A 20,235-nucleotide genomic window follows, 5' to 3' on the forward strand; every position below is an offset into this window, starting at 1 on the left:
GAGTATCACGGGCCATTCATAAACAGCATATGCCAATGTTGATGGATACAACCAGTTAAACATTAACTCCTGTTTTATCCTTGAACCGGTTGAATTTGTCATAAAATTACTAGAATCTTATACTGTGCTTCAAGAATTGAAAACACCCCATAATATCTGTCCACAAAATTGGAGATTACTCACTCAATGCAAGTGCTGGACCAGGTTCCTCTATCTTAACAATATCTGGCCACTATCCTGGCTATACATCAAATAGAAGATATTTTGTGGGTTGCAATGAAATGAAATTGATACCAGAAAATCATGTGCAGTCTCAGAGATATTTTTCTAAAGCTCAAGTATAACCTAGATGTTCACAATAAAAAAAAAAAGAAACATAGTTTAATATTTTATGTGATCAAGATTCAACGGAAGAAAAGGTTTCATCTTAAAGTAGAATAGTTATGCATTTCTGATCTATAAACACTCTTACAGTGGTCACTGCTGACATTTATCAGTTCTCTCTCATATTTTCGTCATCCCTGTCTAGGTGTCTTCCCCCCAAATTATCTCTACCAAACATTTTCCATTGCTATAAAAAGGTCCTATATGTACCATTGTACTAAACTTTGCCACTAGCTCTGATTTCCCACGTGGATATTGCGAATAGAAACAAGAAGATACTACTACTACTATTTCCACGTATCTCATTTTTCTACCTCTACTTTTGCTATATATATATATATATATATATGTAAGTATATAATCTTGGTATGTCTTAAAAGATGTTATAATATACGAGTCTCGATGTTGAGGAAAAACTGTCTAAGCAAATAGCATCCATCAACACGCAACAAACATCAAAACCAACCCTTTCGAACTGTATTTTAGAACATCAAAACAGAGAGTTCAATTTCACCGTCCAGTGTAGTGTTTCCACTCCAATATTCAATTTTGGTGAAACAAAAACGCACAATGATCTTGACATAGGACCACGGATTGTGTTGCTTTTTTTTTCTTTTTTATATATTTTTATCTGGTACAGGGGACCATAGTAAAGTAGAAAACAAACACACACGTTTGTGGATCAAGTTTTTCCTACGTACAACTTGGGAGGAGTCATCATCATCGTCATCGTTCATGATGTGATAATGGTTCCACAATAGAATGCACCCTCGCTTGTGCCTCTGCTACCCTTATATAAAGCCACGCACCAGCACTTCCATCAATTAACCGTTCATTCATCCGAATTCTCAACTCAAGCCTTGGGGTGATGATAGAGAAGACACAGTGTGAGAAAAAAGGAAACATGGAGGGTGAAGAAACTGAGATGAAACAACAATCCAGGTTCAAGAGGATTTGTGTGTTCTGCGGAAGTAGCCCTGGGAACAAGAGTAGCTATAAGGATGCTGCTATTGAGCTTGGCAAAGAGTTGGTAACGTCTCACTCTCACGTTTCTTCTGCTAACACATGTTTCTGCTAATTTGAAACTCTGCTTCCTAATGCCAACCTTGTTTTGTTCAAGCAAATTGAACTTGGCATATGTTGTTTTTGGTTCATCCTGTTATTTTTGGTGGTCTTGGTTTGGCTTAAATGTTCAATTAGACCTTTGTTTGTTGTTTCTTCATCTGTTTCTCGGTACCCCACATGGTTTCTTCATCCACATTTCAACTACATAAACCCCTCAAGAAAAGTGGGGTGAACAAAAATCTGTTTTTCTTTTTTTCTTTTCATGGATATTTTGTAGTCTATACAGAGTTTAAGCATATACCTTTGGTAGTTTCAGTGTTGTTGGTGATGGTGGGAGAGTTTAATGAAAGAGTAGCTACCATTGTTGAATTATTTACTTAATTAACTTATTTGGGCACGTTTTTTGAATCTTGAAAAGGTGTCAAGAAATATTGATCTGGTTTATGGAGGAGGCAGCATTGGTTTGATGGGGCTGGTTTCCCAGGCTGTTTATGAAGGGGGTCGGCATGTAATTGGGTGAGCAGAATCTTGGTTGTGATTTATGAATGTTGTTGGATTGCATGATATGTTGTTAATTTGAACTATTTCATGTGATGATATTGTCTGCAGGGTTATTCCCAAGACACTGATGCCAAGAGAGGTAATGTTAAGATGTTTTGGAGGCACTTCATCAATCATGATTGCAAATAAAAAGAAAATGACCAAATATCCACCCACACAGAACGAGAGACAGAGAGAATTATCTACAGACACTTTACCTTTCCACCACAACATGCTTTTCTTGTTCCAATCCTACCTATCCTCTTTAGACAAAGTGTTGTTGATACTGTTTAGAAAATGATTTCCAATAACAGCTTTTCTAACATGATTCTTTGGTAAATTGACAGTGTAAAGAATCTGTAAATTATGATACATAATCAATGTGAAGTTGTGAAGTTTTTATAAAAACAAGTTAGTGTGTGTAGTGAATTTGCACCTTACTTTTGTTATGACAGTGTATGGATTTTGCACTTTGTCTTTTGTGGTGATTCTTTTAGGTTTTAAGGTGGTTTGACATTTGAGTCTTTTTCTATAAACTTATCTATCAATACACCTGGCAACCTGGGGTCATTCGTTCTGAGGCATTTTGTCCCTCTCTCTCCAAGTTCCATGTACCCTCTTTAGATTCTTGTGGCAACCCTTGTTTGATCTCCATTTTCTTATCATTGATGAGTAACTTTTCCCACCTTTCTTCGTTTGGTCTATTGTTTGGTTTATCTCCCAAGGGAAAATGTCAAGCTATACGATTCCTTCTTGAGCCCACTTCTGCAGTACTCATCATTACCCTTCTTCCATTCCTGTCCATGCATTCACTCACACACAAAACCCTCTTTATGGTTTCAGTGATAATTTGGATCCATTTGGGGTTCTGGCTTTTTGCAGATCACTGGAGAAACTGTGGGAGAAGTGATGGCAGTAGCAGACATGCATCAAAGAAAAGCAGAGATGGCTCGCCACTCTGATGCCTTTATTGCCTTACCCGGTTCGTACAACACACACCATTTTCACTCTTAAACTCACATTTCACACTACCCCATTTCAATCATCGACCTTTCTAACTGCATATTTATCACTGATTATGATTTCAAAATGAAAAAGCGATGCTCTCACTGTACAAATTCTGTTCTTTTTTTGTATGAATGTGAGGTTTTTTAGTACACACTACTTTGTTGATGATGTTACGTGTCAGTTTTTTTGTGAATGTGAGGTTTTTTAATACACACTACTTTCTTCATGATGTTACGTGTCAATGAAAATGTACATATGACATGTCAACTGCAAATCATTATGTGATAGAATGTCAGGACTTTAAAACTCATCCATTGATGGCTTATAGACATGTTTCGGACAAAATCCACATGATCTATGAGAGATTGTTCAACTTCTGTGATGCAGATGCACCACTTTATTTCTCTCATGCATCAATATAATTGTAGATGCGATCTAAGTTTAACAACATGAAATCTAGCGTAGGATACTCCATCACTGGTTTTTTTTTTTTCTTCTGTTTAAATTATGTTTTCTTACACAGAGTTATGATGTTTTCATGCCTGCATTGTTTTCCTGTTTGAATTTATATAGTCTATTAATAATCTTAAATAAAGATTTCACTAAAAATAAAATTAATTAAAAAAGGTTAAGATTTATTTAAATTTATTTATCTAATAGTAAAATTATATTTTACGCCATAAAAGAATTTATTGAGAATAATAAAATTGTTATTATTATTAAATTGAAAGATTAAAAAGCTAAAATTGTAAAAGGAAACAGGACAGATTTCCAAAGATTGCTCACAGGCCCAAGAAAAACAAAAACACGGGTCCCACATCGTTTCTTTCCCTTTTATAATTCAATAAAAGAACTGTAAAAGGGGTCATTCAGTCGATAGTTATTTGGGTCTGCATCCATAACCAAAAATATAATTAAAAGGAATAAAACGACAACAATGCCTAAGAAAACAATTAAATAAAATAAAAAACTGCATAATGTGTTTTGAAAGTACTTTTTCTGCATATATATATATATATATATATATATATATATATATATATATATATAAACTTAATAAGTAGAAAATCTAATTAATAATAATGTGTTTTCTTTGTGTGTGTGTGTGAAGGTGGCTATGGAACACTTGAGGAGCTTCTTGAGGTCATAACATGGGCTCAGCTTGGCATCCATGATAAACCAGTAAGGACCCTTTTTAATCTTCGAAGATTTACGTTGTACTAAGTTCTAGAATTGTTTTTGTTAATGAAAAAAATAATTTCTTAACCAAGTTGATAATTGTTTTGAAAGGTGGGGTTGCTGAACGTAGATGGATACTACAATTCATTGTTGTCTTTCATTGACAAAGCTGTGGAGGAAGGGTTCATTAGCCCCAAAGCTCGCCACATAATTGTATCTTCCCCATCATCAAAAGAGCTTGTCAAAAAGATGGAGGTAACTGCAATCTCTCTTTCTGGTTTAACAGTTTCTGTAATGTTTTACGACAGTTTGTGAATGATGATGGTTAATTTTAAGGTAGTGTTGTTATAGACTATGTTTGTGGAAAAATATGATGCAAATGTGTGTATTGATTTACTGCAACTGAAATGATGTTGTGTATGATGGTTACAGGAATATTTTCCACAGCATGAAAGAGTTGCCTCTAAGCTGAGCTGGGAAACTGAGCAGATAGATTACTCCTCAAGTTGTGACATGTCTAGGTGATTAGAGGATTATGGAAGAATGTGTAGAAACAGTTTAGTTTTAATGGTTTAAGAGAGTATTATTATTATTATTACTATTATTATGGCCAGAATTGTTTCATGCTATTGCAACTATCTGTTAGTGTAAACTACAGAACTGACTTCAATGTACCTGTGAAAGCCTAACTACTCTGTTCAATGTGAATTCTGGTTTTTCAAATCACATAAATCTTAAGATTTTTGTCCTCTGTCTGCTCTTTTTGCCTCTCCATTCTGCACCACCAAGGCCTTTGTTGCATTGAAGTTCAACCAAAAACTTCTTTTCTTCTTTACAGGGACCCATCTGAAGAGGCTAACTACTCTAACTATTGCACATCACATTTTTTAACATAATGTTCAAAAAGTTTGAGTTTTGAGACTAATTTTATACAGTAAGATATTTATAGCATTTCACATGTCTCGGTTTAAATATTAACTCAAATTTCTGTTTAATATATTAAAAAAGAAAAAGTTAACATTATTAAGTTAAAAAGATTATTTTCACTCATTTTAAATTTTGTGAACAAAAATATATCAAAATTTGAGATACAGACGATCAACACTTTAATTATTAACAATATTACATTTTTCTCTTAAGTATGAGTCTCTTGTTTTCATATATATGATATTGGTTTTATACATATATAAGACATTTGACACCACTTTTATTCCAAAATTTTAAGACAGTGGTGTTATGGATTTCTATTCTTATATAGTGTGTAACTTTGTCTATTTGATCTTATGTGAAACTTTTAACTTATATTTGAACTATTCTCAATGATATTTAGCAAGATCCATTCTTGATTGCATGAATAATCAATTTAATTTCAAAATTGACGTAACATAATAGTATATTTATTAAATGTAATTTTTGAAATTACAAAAACATTATAGTTTTTAACTTTTACAAAGTTAATTGACGTGATTTAATAGTTGCGTATTAACGTAGTCTTTGACTTAAAAGAATGTTTCTTTTTTACTAATGAAGAAACTATTCAATAATTTCATTATGAAGAGATTTGTTATAGACTTTTTGAAGCAAATGGTTAAATGGTTTGAAGATTTACGTTTAGGTACGAGTACACTTTTGTTTCTTTTATGGATCGTAATACTATTTCCCAGGCTTATAAATATCAACCTAACCCACACACTCGTAAAGATACATAATACTAATACATTCACCAACGCCAACTATGTTATACGTGGTTTCCACTAGAGTGGTTCATTCCTACACAAAAACCAAACATCATTGTAATCATACCAAACTCAAATGTAGGAATACCAACATTTTATACACCAATGTTGACTTCCTCCAACAGTTTCAATACATCACGACCATATATATACTTTGAATGAAATGAAAAACCATTGTAAATTATAAATGTTGACTTTCTTTAAACTTTTTAAGAAGTCCTCACGTGCATACTTTGAATGGAATAAAAAAAATAGTTTAATATGGTTTTCTTCATTATATAATTGAACTATGCACAATTCAAAAATGATAAGAGAAAAGACAATAAAAAATAGAAAAAAAATGATAATACATTATTTTAACTGCGTAATCATTATTTACTTTTCATCTAATACATTCTTCTATCTCTGTGGTATTATTAATTTTTCATGCAGATTAAGATGCCTTTTTTGGAAATAATAAATTTCTATTGGTCTAAAGCGACATTTATTCCCTCACTGTTGCTCTTTTCATTCAAACTTTTATATATGTATAAGTATAAATTCAAAATCTAATCAAACAAAACCCACAATTAATTCTAATTAAGAATATCATTGGAGTCATTCTTAGTTAACCCTTTATATAAGAAAGACCATAAACATCCAATAAATTTTCATATTTATCAAGAAATGATTTTTTTTACATTCCTACCGAACATATATCGTACTTCTAACAAACATTTTTACAATATAATAATAAAAAAAGACGAACTTTTGTGTTTGCAAAAGAAAATAAAAAATAGAATTATATATACAAGTTTAATATAAAAATTTATTGATTGTCAAAGTATCATAATTCTTGATAAAAATACGTTCTTACACTAATTATTGAACATAATTGACTAATAAAGTTATAACTAATCTTGTTTAATCTACATACCCTATATATTTAACTTCTTTTGTACTCTCCAAAATTTGTCCCATTCAATTCAATTAATGTTATGTCAACCCCATGTGTCTCTCCATCTCAGTGGCAACTCACCAGAAAAGGAGGAAAGTGAAAATGAAAACTGAAAAAATGGCTAAGTATATATTTTTCATTGGAATGAAAAGGTTGTGTTCCCATTATTCCAATACCCTTTTTTTATAGCCTAAGCGAACAAGATACATTTGAATTCTCTCTTGCACAAGCGAACCATTTTCTTGCCATGAGTTTCTTGCGCAGAACCCGCCTAAGTTCGGCGATCACCCATTATAACAAAAGTTTTGCTGCAAATTTCATTCACGTATCTTCTTCAAAAGGTCAAGCACACCATCGATGGCTTAATATATAAAATCATATTCATATATAAATTATGTAACATTTATTTAGGCCTCACTCTTTGACAGCAAATAACACATTTATTTTGGTGAATCATATACATATCTGTTGCTTGTTTTGCTCAAGAAGCTAAGCCTTTGTTTTCTCACCTTCTTCACTTGCCAAGATAGTGTGCAATGTACGTATTACTTCAACCCCATGTTCTTTCTCGTGTTTGTTTGTGCCTTTAAGGTTATATAATATTGTCTTTTTCCTGCTATGTAAAGTTTCCTACGTAGAGGTTATTTTCGGTTTTGACTAAGGCCCTTAAATCATGCTTTAATCTCTAAAACCTGAATATCAAAGTGCAAATCAATAATGTATGCTTTTTTTTTTCTTCTCTAGGAGTTTGAGATATCTTGTGATCTTCATGGACTTAAGAAAATGGAAATATTTTGGTTCGGAGAGGAAAAAAAGGCACAAAAACGGAACACGAAAATGAGTTATATTAGGAGTGCATGCAGTGCCAAAAACACAAGGTTTACCCTTTTCAACGGCATGAACTTTGGCTTTCATTGGTTTCTTAAAAGAAGTGTGCACGAAGTAGTGTATAGTGAATGAAGGTAACGCGTATGCTAATAAACTTCTTGCTCTTAAGCGTTTAGGCCATGTGACCTGTGATGCAATTTTCATGGGAACTTCTAAACTATCTCTCACCTTTTCTACTAATATATAATATAATGCACACAAACCATTGCTCTTCAAATTTCACAAACCACTCATAGGTTTTCTCTTCTCTTTCAGTTTCAATCACATCACAGAAACAGTTATATATCTAGAAAGACTGATAAATTTGTTTGGATTACGTTTTGATCCAACTCAACTCAATCTATCCCTCACATTGTTTTTGTGTTTATGCATTGAAAAGTGCAAAAAGCTTCATTCTGACAGATTTTCAAACACATACTTATTGGTTAGACTTAGTTGGAGTTTCTCTTGAAAAAATTGTGACAGTAAAACTGTCATGTGTAGGTACTAACTTTGTCTTTGTTGTTTTGCAGGTTAGAGGATATTGAAGCATCTAAAATGGGTTTTGGTCGAACTTCGACCTCATCGAGAAGTGGAGAATGCTTGGAAGGGATGCTTAGTGACTATGTTGGAGGAAGAAACAAAGTGAAGGCTCAGAAAGGTTCCTCCACAAAGTTCGTTGCAGCACTCACTTGCCTTCAGTTTTTCTTTGCAGTTTATGCAACATTCCTATTGTATTACATGGGGCCTTCCATTGATTTAAGAACCAAACCAGAGTTCACATGGGCTACCAAAATTGCCCAGCAATGGAAACAACTTATGATCACACCCCACGTTGTTGGCCACTACCAAGAAGCTGCTTCTTCTCTCGTCATGGAGGGTGTTCTTCCCACAAATCCATCACAAGTGTGTGAGAATGAGAAGATAGACTTCCAGCAAAAGAAGTCCAATGATGTCCAAATGATCAAGATAAAGAGAGAGCTCTACGATGAGGTGTTGAACTTCCAAAGCAAAACCTTTGGCACTGAGACTCTTCAGGAGCTGATGGCAATGAAATCTAAATGGGACTTGAAGGGTCCAAACAGCCCAAAAATCACTGTGTTGCTGAACCACTTCAAGAGAAAGACACTCTGTGCTCAGCTTGATTCTTTGCTCCAACAGACCCTTCCTTTCCATCATGCTTGGGTTCTTTCATTTGGGAGCCCCAATGAGGCCTCGTTGAGGAGAATTGTGGAGACCTATAATGACTCAAGAATCAGCTTCATAAGCTCAAGCTATGATTTCAAGTACTATGGAAGGTTCCAAATGGCTCTTCAGACTGAAGCTGATCTTGTGTATGTTATTGATGATGACATGATTCCTGGAAGGAAGATGTTGCAGATTTTGGCGCACGTGGCTGGGACAGAAAAATACAAGAATTCTGTTTTGGGGAGTATTGGAAGGATTTTGCCTTTTAGACAGAAGGATTTCACGTTTCCAAGTTACAGAAAATTTCGATCTAAGGAGGCAGGGTTGTATTTACCCGATCCTGCTTATGATATCACAGTTGATAAAATTGTGCAGGTGGATTTTCTGTCTAGTTCATGGTTTCTCTCTGCTGATCTTGTTAAGACACTATTCACTGAGACACCTTTTACCTTCTCAACTGGTGAAGATCTGCACCTCAGGTTTGTCAATTTCTACACTTTTACATCATGTAGTAAATTTTTCTACCATTTTACGAAGATTTTTTCTTCTGGGGTGATAAAAAATTATGATTTTATTTGGTGACAAGAGATCTAACTGGCTGCGAAATTGAGTTGAAAGCTGACCATACAAGTCAAACATTCATGATTTGACTAAGCCAAAGAGGATCTGGTAGTGTTCAACTAGTTGTTGACATTAGGTTCAGAAAAACTAATAAGTAGTACAAGTTGCAATAAACGTCATCAAAGGAAATACACTGTTTGTCAAATGTCAAACAAAGTAAATGCGTCTATCATGGATAGTCAAATTATCTTTTTCCTCATTTGTCCTCACAAAAGGAAGAAAATTTTTTGCCACTTTTTTTAATCCAAAGTTTTGATCCATGAATTAATTTCAACAAAGCATTTCCCTGGAACCACTCTTATATTTCTGCATGATTATACTTGCTGAAAATTCGTTATTGTTTTTATTACTGCAGCTATCAGCTTCAGAAGTACAAAAATGCTGGCTCCTTTGTTCTTCCAGTGGACCCTAAGGACAAGGAAACTTGGGGAGATAGTGAACACAGGCTTGCATATGTATCTGAAACCACAGTGATTTTCAAGGACGTAGTTCAGGTCAGAGATGATCAATGGTGGAAAGCACTTTCCACTGGCTATGTGACTCAGTGGGCTGCAATGTACCCACAAAAAGTTGATGCACTCTTCTATGCTCACTCAGTTGATGAAGTGAAAGTGCTGGCACCACTTCTTGAAAAGTTCAGGTCCACAGTTGGCAAGAAGGCCTACATTGTTGTCTCTGGAGGCAGTTTCTGCACTTGTGAAGATGTTGCAACAGTTCTCAAATGGCCTACAATGGTCTGCAAAGAACGTCGATTCAAGATTTTTGATTTGGCCATTGGATCACTTTCTGGGGTATCAGACTCAGAGGCACCAGTGATACATGCAGTGTACACCAGCATGAAGGGTTTGATCAAAATTCACAACCCCAGTGTAGTGATCACTGTTGCTGACATTAACCCTCATGTGAGAAAAGCTCTTAAGATGGCCTCAGAAACCAACTCAAATGCCACCACATTGGTTCTTTTACCCAGGGCATCAGTGTCTCAAGTTCTCTGGATGGCTGATCTGCGTTCAACAGCATTACCAAGTAAGCTTTTACATGTTATTTAATCACAAGCAGACAATGAAAGCATGATAATTTTATAGTTGATCATGTAAATTTGTAACAGATGAACAAGTATTAAACTCAACTTTGCCTTGCAGATTGGAATCGGATGAGGGTTTCAGTGAACATCATCACCCAAAACAGAGCCAATTCACTAACAAGGCTTCTGAAATCTCTAAGCAATGCCTACTATCTTGGAGATGAAATTCCCATTACCTTCAACATGGATAGCAGGGTAGATGAGGAAACTATAAGACTAGTAGGTTCATTTGAGTGGCCTCATGGACCCAAAACCCTGAGAAGGAGAATAATCCAAGGTGGTCTCATTCGTGCTGTGAGTGAAAGCTGGTATCCATCATCAGATGATGACTTTGGTCTCCTCCTAGAAGATGACATTGAAGTTTCCCCTTACTACTACCTATGGATCAAGTATGCACTCATGGCTTACCACTATGACCCTCAAGTTTCTCTCCCTGAACTCTCCTCCATCTCCCTCTACACCCCAAAGCTTGTTGAAGTTGTCAAAGAGAGACCAAAATGGAATGCCACAGAATTCTTCAAACACATTCACCCCAACACTCCTTACCTACACCAATTACCATGCAGCTGGGGGGCAGTGTTCTTCCCCAAGCATTGGAGAGAGTTCTATGTGTACATGAACATGAGGTTCACTGAGGATGCCAAATCCAACCCTGTTCAAATTCCAAAATCTAGAACCAATGGATGGCAAGCTTCATGGAAGAAGTTCCTGATAGACATGATGTACCTCAGAGGGTATGTCAGTCTCTACCCAAATTTCCCTCAACAAGCAAGCTTTTCAACCAACCATATGGAGCCAGGAGCACATATCAGTGCAAAAGACAACGTTGTTAAGCACAACAAACAGGACTTTGAGGTGCCGCTATTGAAAGAAGACTTCAGAAACTTGTTGCCAGCAATGAAGATGCCTCCAGCATCAAAGCTTCCATCTTTAAACCTCTTCAATCAACCAGTTTCTCTGAAGGGTCTCAAAGCTGCTGGAGCTAAGCTGGGACAGGATGTGCTAAGATGCAACAATGCCACTGAGGTTGTGGCTGTTGATCAACACACGGGTCTACCTCGTACCTGCTCCAAATTCTGAAAGACTTCGTTATTCTGATTCATTAGTTATTCTTTGTTGTTTTCTTTTTTTGTCTGATGCTCAAGTTAAGAATGATTTATGGTACTATGCTTTTAAACTCAGTGGAAAATAGTCAGCAATTTTGCTGTTCGGGGAATAAGAATGAGGTAACTCATGTTTCCCCAAGAGACAATCCCAGAGATACAACTGTAATTAATTGTTGATATTCATAAATTACTATGTTAAGATTTTCTGCAACTTTGTGGAATCCTTCCAAATAGTAGAATCAATCCTAATTGGTACATTAGATTTTTAAAATTCTTAAATAGTCACTAATTTAAGAAAAAAAAAAGTATTTGTTGCGGTTTTTTGTACTTTACATTTTCATTTCCTTTATAATAAGAAGAATAAAATAACTTGTTCCTAAATGGTGAATATATGTAACTTTTTTTTATTTTTAGTCTTATAAACTTATTATTTTTTATTTTAATCTTGTCAAGTTTTTTTGAAACTTAAAAGTTAATTAAATCTTTAAAATAATTAAGAAGTGAATTTCAAATATCATTATTCCTAAATTTTTGTTTTAGGAAATCTTAAATAAACTTGGTTGTTGTGCATTGTGCATATCTCATTGACGCAGAAAACATAAGTTTGACTTTACTATCCATTCTTCTGATGTTTGTTAACACTCTCTTTGTCTCCGAAGACCCAGATACATCAAACACTGATATGCAAAGAAAGTTCAAAATTTCATGCAAAAAAACACGAAAAATAATATTATTTTTAAAAAAAAATTTCACATTCATGAAGATTTGTGAAGAAACGAGTGTAAATATAATATATATCTATATATAATTAGTTTTTATTATATTTTCATAATAAGTAATAAAAATGATAAAATATAAATTATTATTGTTAAAATAATAATAAAAATAATTATTATAATAAATGAAATAAATAAGTATAATAATAATATAATAATAATATAAGTCATAATTATAATATAAATGATATTAAAAATAATATAAATAATTATTATTGTTATTTTTCTTTAACTTTTTTTATTTATTTTAAATAATAATTTACCATTTCATTTTAAATTATTTAATGATCATCCAAATGTATCAATTAATTTTTAAAATTTTTCAAAGTGATCGAATCATTCAATAACTTTTACAATTTTTTTTCTATTTTTTCTTTTTTCATTATCTTTCTCTTATCTTAAACAATTTCAATTTTACCTCTTTCTTCCCTTTAATCCATTTAATTTTACTCTCTCAAATTATTTTGAAAAAAAAATACAAGTTAAATGTGATAACTATGTATCATTCTACACAATCATTTAACTGGACTTCTTTCTGAAAATTGTTTTAACTAAACTTTGACACAATTTGTTTAGTAATAGTAATTTGACACACACTATAGGGATACAATAGACGTAAAAAAAATGATTTTTTATATTTGTAAAGGAAAAGAAATAATAAAGAGTAAGAAGAATAATGTTAAATGAGGGTAAAAAAATTGGGTGTATCAAACAAAATATTATTATTTTTCTTTCTTTTTTTCGTCAACTCATTTCAATAATAATGATGTAGATTAAAAAAAGATATTTTCACTAAAAACTTATCGTCATTCATATTTACTAGTGTAAACACAGGCGCTATCGCGCCTGTGTGTACGCATTTTTTGAATTATATTAATAATTGATGATATTGTAATGTTATTAATTTAATAAACAAAATAAAAGTATATTTATAAAAAATAAAATAAAATGTACGGAGAAAATAAGAGAAAAATAATTGTTGATGAATAATAAGAGAAAAAAAGAAAAAGAGATAAGTAAATAATTTTATAAAAACTTGTAAAAATAACCGTTAATTTTTAAAAATTTAATAAATAATTAAATTATAAAGGGTAAAGTTGGAATTATGAAATGTGGACACAAGGAATCCCCTTTATATATAGTTATAGATGTTACACTTATTTTCTCATAAAATACATGTATTAAACCTGATGGAAACTTTAATACTATTTTGAAATGAATAATACAAATATATGCAGCTTGCATAATAATTAATATTTTATTGAATCAAATGAATTCTATATAGCAACATTAATATTAAATCACCAACATTAATATTAATTGATAATAACATTATATTAAATTACTAACATTAATATTAATGTAACAACAAATATATCTTCATCCCTTACTTTATAGCAACATTAATATTAAATTATTCATTAAAAACTTCATTGCTCATAAATATCTTTTATAAGTTTTGTAAAATTTTCCTACGAAATAATTTTATAAAAACCACTTTCTATTCGATTAATATTATTTTCGAAAATTATTTAACTATATATTTTATTTTTTTTCACGTGTGATAGATCTAACTTGAAAATATTAACTTTAAATGCATCTTAATTTTCAGTAGAAGTCTAACATTCTAAGATATTGTCACTGTTAACAATTTTTTTTTCTTTAGAGAAAAAGTTATCACTGTTAAGATAATTGAAACTAAAAGGAGAAAGAAAAAAAAAATAAGTGTAAGATTGGGTAACATGCAATGCATATGCAACTACTATCATTTTTCAATTTAGATAAGTCACAAGAACTGTGGGTGAAGACCCACTAAGTTAAATCAATGGACACAGAAGGTGTGAATGTCCATTCTCCAATATTGTGTTTCTAAACTTTTTTTCTCTTAAATATTAGGCGAGGGCAAATAAGTCATTCCATCTAAATAATAATAATAATATTTTGAAAGTGGAGATTTTCCATGGATTAGTTGACCACAGACTTGAAAAATGCGTTTTTACCATTTTGCGTAACCATTTCCGGTGCAAGAACAGTGGTAGAGGTTGAATCGGAAAAGTTTTTTACCACATTGAGCGCGAGAACAGGGTTTCTCGCTTCACTCTTTCACTTTAAGTAGTTGTAGCAATTAGTTATGAGACTTACGTATTGCATTTTGAATTAAATTACGACGCCGCGAGCCTCCAGTTTCTTTCCCATTCATTTTCCCGGGAAAGTTTCTGTTTGGCTTGCCACAAAATCTCAGAGTTTTTCAATCAGAAACATAAAAGGCGCTTCGAGGCGAGCGAGCGAGTGGGACCGCATCGGAGTCCCAACTCACACAAAAAACACTTCTGCGAATTTATGAGCACGAGATCCCGTAATTCGATACAGGTAGGACCATTACCTAACATTTCTCATTCATCCATGTCACTATCTCTCCCTCTCTCTATCTCTATCTCTATCTCTTCACGCCTCGTTAGGGTTTTTCGTTTTTCTTTCTTGCAGGAGTAGTGTAGGGGGGTTTCGTGTATGGATCCTACTCTCAAGCTCTGCGTCTTCTTCCTCGTTCTACTAGGATTAGGTAACAATCATTCCTCGTTTTTTTTTTTTTTTTTGTTATTTGCTTGTCCGTTTCTGTTTTTATGGATTAAGTTGTGGTTGTTGATTTTGATGATTTTTGGTGTCAGTGAGCGGTTCTTTTGCGGAAAATGATTTTGGACAGTGCGAAAGGGTTGTTAAGAGATGGGCGCGTTCTTCGCTAGATGAGGAAATGACAAAAGAGGATAAACATGTGCTGAGGGATTTGCTGTTTTTCTTGCATGTTCCTCGAACGGGAGGGAGAACGTATTTTCACTGGTAATTTAATTCCTGGTGTGTGTTTTAACTCTGAGCATTCTCTCTTTGATTCAATTCGTTAACCTGTTTTTGTTGCTCTGTTGTTTCTGCAGTTTTTTGAAAAAGTTGTATCCCAGCTATCTAGAGTGTCCTCGCTCTTATGATAAGTTGCGCTTTGATCCAAGGTGCTGCCTGAGTTCATTATTTTAGTCATTGTTGTTCTTTAATTATTATGCGTGCATGTGAATGCCTTTTCTTCTAAATATTTTAGAATGCTAAAATGAGTGTTTTAGGTGTTGGTGGAGTAAAGTTGGTGGCATTTTTAGTGAGTAGTAGCCCCATCTGGCATAGTTGTGGGCTTGTGGGTTTTGATGCTGGTGCTTTTTTGACAATAAAGGTCACTACAGCTTTTTAGGAGTGGCTTAAATTTCATTTTTATAACTGATGTGAGTTTGTGACTGTTGAGCAGCAGTCTACAATATTATAGTACCTAAAATGGCCTTCAGAAATTGTTAAGCTCGTTGAAATTTTCTCTTGCCAAGTCTAGGAAGGACCTTGCCGCATATAGTTATAACCCATGTCTCTGTAAATCTTGACATTTTCAGCTCCTTTTCTGTTGTTCATTTTACACACTAGAATAAGTACAGTTCGCAGCAGTCTTTATGATATTTTTATTCAACAAAATTATGACAGATCATCACAGCTGTTTTTTCTTCACATCTAAAGCATAGCAACTTCTATAAGGTCACAACACTCTCACCATAGTCTTAGTCCATTGCTGAAAACCCATATTTTTAGATTAAAAAAAAGTACACTATAAAACCCAACATAAATACTTATTTTTGTGTTCTATGTTTTTGGGAATTTGCAGTAAACCAAAATGCAGGCTGTTAGTGACACATGATGACTATAGCATGACAACCAAACTTCCAAGGGAGAGAACTTCTGTTGTTACCATACTTAGAGATCCAGTTGACCGTGTATTTAGTACATATGAATTTTCAATAGAAGTAGCAGCTAGATTTTTGGTGCATCCAAACTTGACATCTGCAACAAAGATGGCTCTACGCTTAAGCTCTAAGACTAAAGGAGTAAGCACACTGGATATATGGCCGTGGAAGTATCTTGTTCCATGGATGAGAGAAGACCTATTTGCTAGGGTATGTTTATTTTATTTTATTGTTTGACATTGGCCTTTTTGTGAAGTTTATTTCCATGCTTCTAAATCCGTATAAGGTTGTAAGAGTCTATTTTGCTGCTGACACATATCACTTGTGTTAAAGGGCACGGAGCCTGATTCTTGTTTGAAAAGTAATTTTGAACATGAATGTGCTTCCTATGGTATCGTTATAGATGTAAACGTGTTTAATATGAAATTGTAGCCATTCATTGAAGTTATGGATGTAAATGAGTTCTTTGGTTCATCGTATCTTTATGTTGGCTAATGTATGTTTTCTTGTACTGGGTTATACCAACAGTCCATTACTTTTACATGTTCTTCTGTACTTCTTCTATGTGATGTATTCATGATTGATGTAGACCTTAATTGACAGAGAGATGCCAGGTATAGTAGGGGACAGAATATCATTGAGAGCAATGATTCTTATGACATGGAAGATTTTGCGATGCCATTACAAGAATACATCAATGATCCTGTGGCTATGGATGTTGTACATAATGGAGCCACATTCCAGGTACTTCAGAAACTGTTTGTTTAGCAGTGTTGGCATTCTTATGCTTTATTATTTTTAGGAAATACTACGAATGTCTTACTGTTTTCTGACACAGTGATTCAACTGTATCTTTCCTGAAATTTCTTTCTGTTGTAATATCACTAATAATCGATGCAAAAATAAAAAATAGGAGCATATAATTTTTTAGCCATTTGACTTCTTACCCATTCTATTGTTGTATGACCCACTCTTGCTTTATGCCTTAACAAACACCAATACCATAGCTTTCATTTAAATAGAAGGTTAACAAGATAGGATGTGCAGTGCTTAATTTTAGTTGTATATCCTGCAAATTTAAATCCCCAAATGCAACTAAAAGCTCAAATCATGTATGCATGGAGTTGCTTGATAATGATGTCTGTATTATATGTAATTGAGTTTGGTTTACTGCTGAATTATCAGGTTGCAGGTTTGACAAACAATTCTTATATAGCAGAGGCACATGAAGTGCGCCATTGTGTACAGAAATACAAAACACTTGGTAAATATGTGCTAAAAGTTGCAAAGGTATTAAATAAGCTTTTCAAGTGAGATAGTTACATTCATTTAGTTGTTGCTTCCCATACTGATCCTTTCTTCAACACTATAACGGTTTGTGCTTTTACATATTGCAGAAGAGACTGGATAATATGTTGTACGTTGGCCTTACAGAGGAACACAGAGAATCTGCAACGAAATTTGCAAATGTGGTTGGTACTCAAGTGATATCACAGCTCAACGCACCAAATGCTAGCCTGGAAACTACTGATAATACAGGTAAGTGTGGTTTTGTGTAAAACTTTTTCTGAAGTTACAAAAGCAAAGGTGTCTAAAATATTGCACAATTTGGAGAATGATGGTAACACTCATTTTCTGATGTGTGTTAAGTATCACATTTTGAAATGATCTTTGGGTAGTACTTTTGGTGTTGACATTTATAGTCTTGGATATAGATTGTGATGTATTTTCATTGAGATATGGCATTGATCGTGTACTTGTACTACAGAAAGGAGTTCATTTTCAAATTCTGATCCTGATAGCATTGAACATCAGGTTAGAAGCGTCTCTTTGATGGAGGAGCTTTGTTATTGAAATTTGAACATGGAAAGCATTCTTACAACTTTTCTCACTGTAAAACAGAATAGCACCTTGAACAGAGAAGGAAGTGAGGTTACTTCAAGTGAAGGGGGAGAAGCAACAGAATCTAATGTAATTTTGTTTTCTTATCTGGTGTGGATGTTTCATTGGCTTGCTGTATATTATCTGTTTCTCATATTTAAACTGCATGATGATCCGTTATTTATTTTAGATGACTGTTGGAGAACTAATGGTTGCTTATGAACTCTGTATTGGCAATTTACGGAAGGCTCAGTCACGCCGACGTATATCTTCTTTGAAGAGGATTTCTCCAGTGAACTTTACAAAGCAGGTAAGCTTAGTGGTTCTAGTGCTCACATAATGTCGTTCTACCATGTGTGGGTGAATTTCTATTCCTCCACAAATCACTCTTCAGGTATAGACATGTACGGCTGTCCAGAATATATTGGATTGGTGGTGCCTGTATTTCTAACTATTTAGACTTGGACTTCGGTTTTGAATTTGTGTGTATAGTCTGGGATACCTGTGTTGTGCACTCTTCCATTATGTTAACTTTTGTATCTCAAATCATTTCACGGGCTTTCAAATCAGCAAGGATGTTCTGACATAGAAATTTACGTGCATTATATATTGGGTTCATACACTGGTTATTTCTAGAAGTCAACGACAGGCTATTAAAATTTATCATGTAAAATGCATATATCGGTACATTTTTTATTGGTATCTGTGGTTAAGAATATAATGTATGCAAGTGAAACCGCATGAATATATTTTAGAAATTTATAATATATGATATGAATGTATGGAACTTGTCATACATTGACAAATTGTTTCAACATCTATTACTTTTTTCTTTTGGATTTTTGGTTATCAAATACTGAGTCTTAGTGTCTGATTAATGTTGACATCTGATTTTAGTGTTGGATTGGAAAGTTCCTGTTAGCTTTTACTATTGTGTTGTGCCTTTCTAATGATTTGTGATTTTACAGGCACGTCTTCAGGTTCCTGAAGAGGTTCTCCGTGAGATACGATCTCTTAATGACCTCGACTTGCAGCTCTACGAATATGCAAGAGCCATTTTCAATAAACAACATAAAACGTCGTTGCTGATTAATGAGGTATGATGTTAGTTTTATACATTTTCTCTATTAAGATGATCATAGCCACGGAATTTAATGTTTGAAGAAACTTGGGAGTCTTAATTTTTCACTACTGGAAATTAAAAATAAAATAAATAAAGCATTGTCCTAATAGTAACTTCGAGGACTTGATATTTATAGTTACTATGTTTTGCATATAATTTCTTTAAATTTAAGCTTGGGACAACTTTCCAACAAATTGTTGTATATGGTTCATCTGTATTAGATTTGAATTTTAATGAAAGCCATCTACAAATTTTTAAACCTGATATATTTCTTTGTGAAGTGTGTGTGTGTGTGTGTCTTGAATTTGATTTATTTTATTATGTTGCATTGCAGGATAGTTGGGACAACTTTAGCACTGAATATGGCCTATGGAGGGTAGTTACACTTGCAATTACTTTTGTCTTCCTCTTTTTCATATTCATACTAATTGTAAACGCTAGAAGAAGAACGTGGAAAGTTAAGAAGTGAAAGTAATTAAATCATAATTTGTGGGATCAGAGTCAACAAGATATTTTCGGGAACATATATATTAGACAAAATTTGATCGATATTCTCATACCCGTTCGTATAGCTCAAACTAGATTTTGCTTAAGTTTTGTCCCTCATCAGAACCTTGCCTCTCCAGTTTATGCCTTTCGTTTTTGTCACAATTCTTCCTTTTCATTTGGCGACATTACTTTACAACGCTACTAAAATTAATACGAGAGACTAACGATGGGTTTGAATTTTTGTTGAAAAATTAAATTAACCGTCAGTTTTTATTGAATATTGTGTAAGTACGTTTGATACTTTTATTCAGATTTCAGTTGATTTTAAAAAATCCAACAAATTGTTTCCTTTTTTCAACGCACTAAATTAATTGTTGTCGTAAGTAGCTCTTGACTCGTTAATTTCGCAAAATAATTTTATAAAATACATTTTCAAAACATTACGACCATCTCAACGTCTTTTTGGAATTCGTAAGCATTTATGGTG

General features: G+C 33.5%; 3 protein-coding genes across 8 annotated transcripts; all 3 read left to right on the forward strand.

Annotated features, from left to right (window-relative positions):
* The first annotated feature begins 825 nt into the window (after nt 1–825).
* LOC114168667 (cytokinin riboside 5'-monophosphate phosphoribohydrolase LOG1) lies at nt 826–4,902 on the forward strand. Its single transcript, XM_028053567.1, has 7 exons — nt 826–1,414; nt 1,868–1,965; nt 2,059–2,089; nt 2,872–2,971; nt 4,109–4,179; nt 4,288–4,431; nt 4,609–4,902. Exons 1-7 carry the CDS (start codon nt 1,253–1,255, stop codon nt 4,699–4,701), a joined length of 699 nt encoding a protein of 232 aa, XP_027909368.1. The 5' UTR covers nt 826–1,252; the 3' UTR covers nt 4,702–4,902.
* A 2,364-nt stretch (nt 4,903–7,266) lies between these two features.
* LOC114168749 lies at nt 7,267–11,949 on the forward strand. 3 transcript variants are annotated; one of them, XM_028053664.1, is made up of 5 exons: nt 7,267–7,387; nt 7,594–7,811; nt 8,250–9,383; nt 9,881–10,551; nt 10,668–11,949. In XM_028053664.1, the coding sequence occupies exons 3-5, from the start codon at nt 8,275–8,277 to the stop codon at nt 11,687–11,689; spliced, it is 2,802 nt and encodes a 933-aa protein (XP_027909465.1). In that variant the 5' UTR covers nt 7,267–7,387; nt 7,594–7,811; nt 8,250–8,274; the 3' UTR covers nt 11,690–11,949. The 3 variants fall into 3 exon arrangements, with proteins under 3 accessions (XP_027909465.1, XP_027909463.1, XP_027909464.1); XM_028053662.1 differs by lacking the exon at nt 7,594–7,811; XM_028053663.1 differs by lacking the exons at nt 7,267–7,387; nt 7,594–7,811 and adding an exon at nt 7,911–8,161.
* A 2,552-nt stretch (nt 11,950–14,501) lies between these two features.
* Nucleotides 14,502–19,814, forward strand: LOC114170721 (protein-tyrosine sulfotransferase). Of its 4 annotated transcripts, none has more exons than XM_028056266.1 (13): nt 14,502–14,861; nt 14,976–15,051; nt 15,158–15,326; nt 15,419–15,490; nt 16,177–16,465; nt 16,859–16,999; nt 17,441–17,545; nt 17,653–17,794; nt 18,024–18,070; nt 18,158–18,226; nt 18,384–18,446; nt 19,105–19,233; nt 19,594–19,814. In XM_028056266.1, the coding sequence occupies exons 2-13, from the start codon at nt 15,000–15,002 to the stop codon at nt 19,726–19,728; spliced, it is 1,413 nt and encodes a 470-aa protein (XP_027912067.1). In that variant the 5' UTR covers nt 14,502–14,861; nt 14,976–14,999; the 3' UTR covers nt 19,729–19,814. The 4 variants fall into 4 exon arrangements, with proteins under 4 accessions (XP_027912067.1, XP_027912068.1, XP_027912066.1 ...); XM_028056267.1 differs by having other exon boundaries at nt 18,390–18,446; XM_028056265.1 differs by having other exon boundaries at nt 14,503–14,861; nt 14,951–15,051; nt 18,327–18,446.
* Nucleotides 19,815–20,235: the final 421 nt, after the last annotated feature.

Source organism: Vigna unguiculata, chromosome 11, assembly GCF_004118075.2.
Source record: "Vigna unguiculata cultivar IT97K-499-35 chromosome 11, ASM411807v1, whole genome shotgun sequence".
NCBI classification, from domain to species: domain Eukaryota; kingdom Viridiplantae; phylum Streptophyta; class Magnoliopsida; order Fabales; family Fabaceae; genus Vigna; species Vigna unguiculata.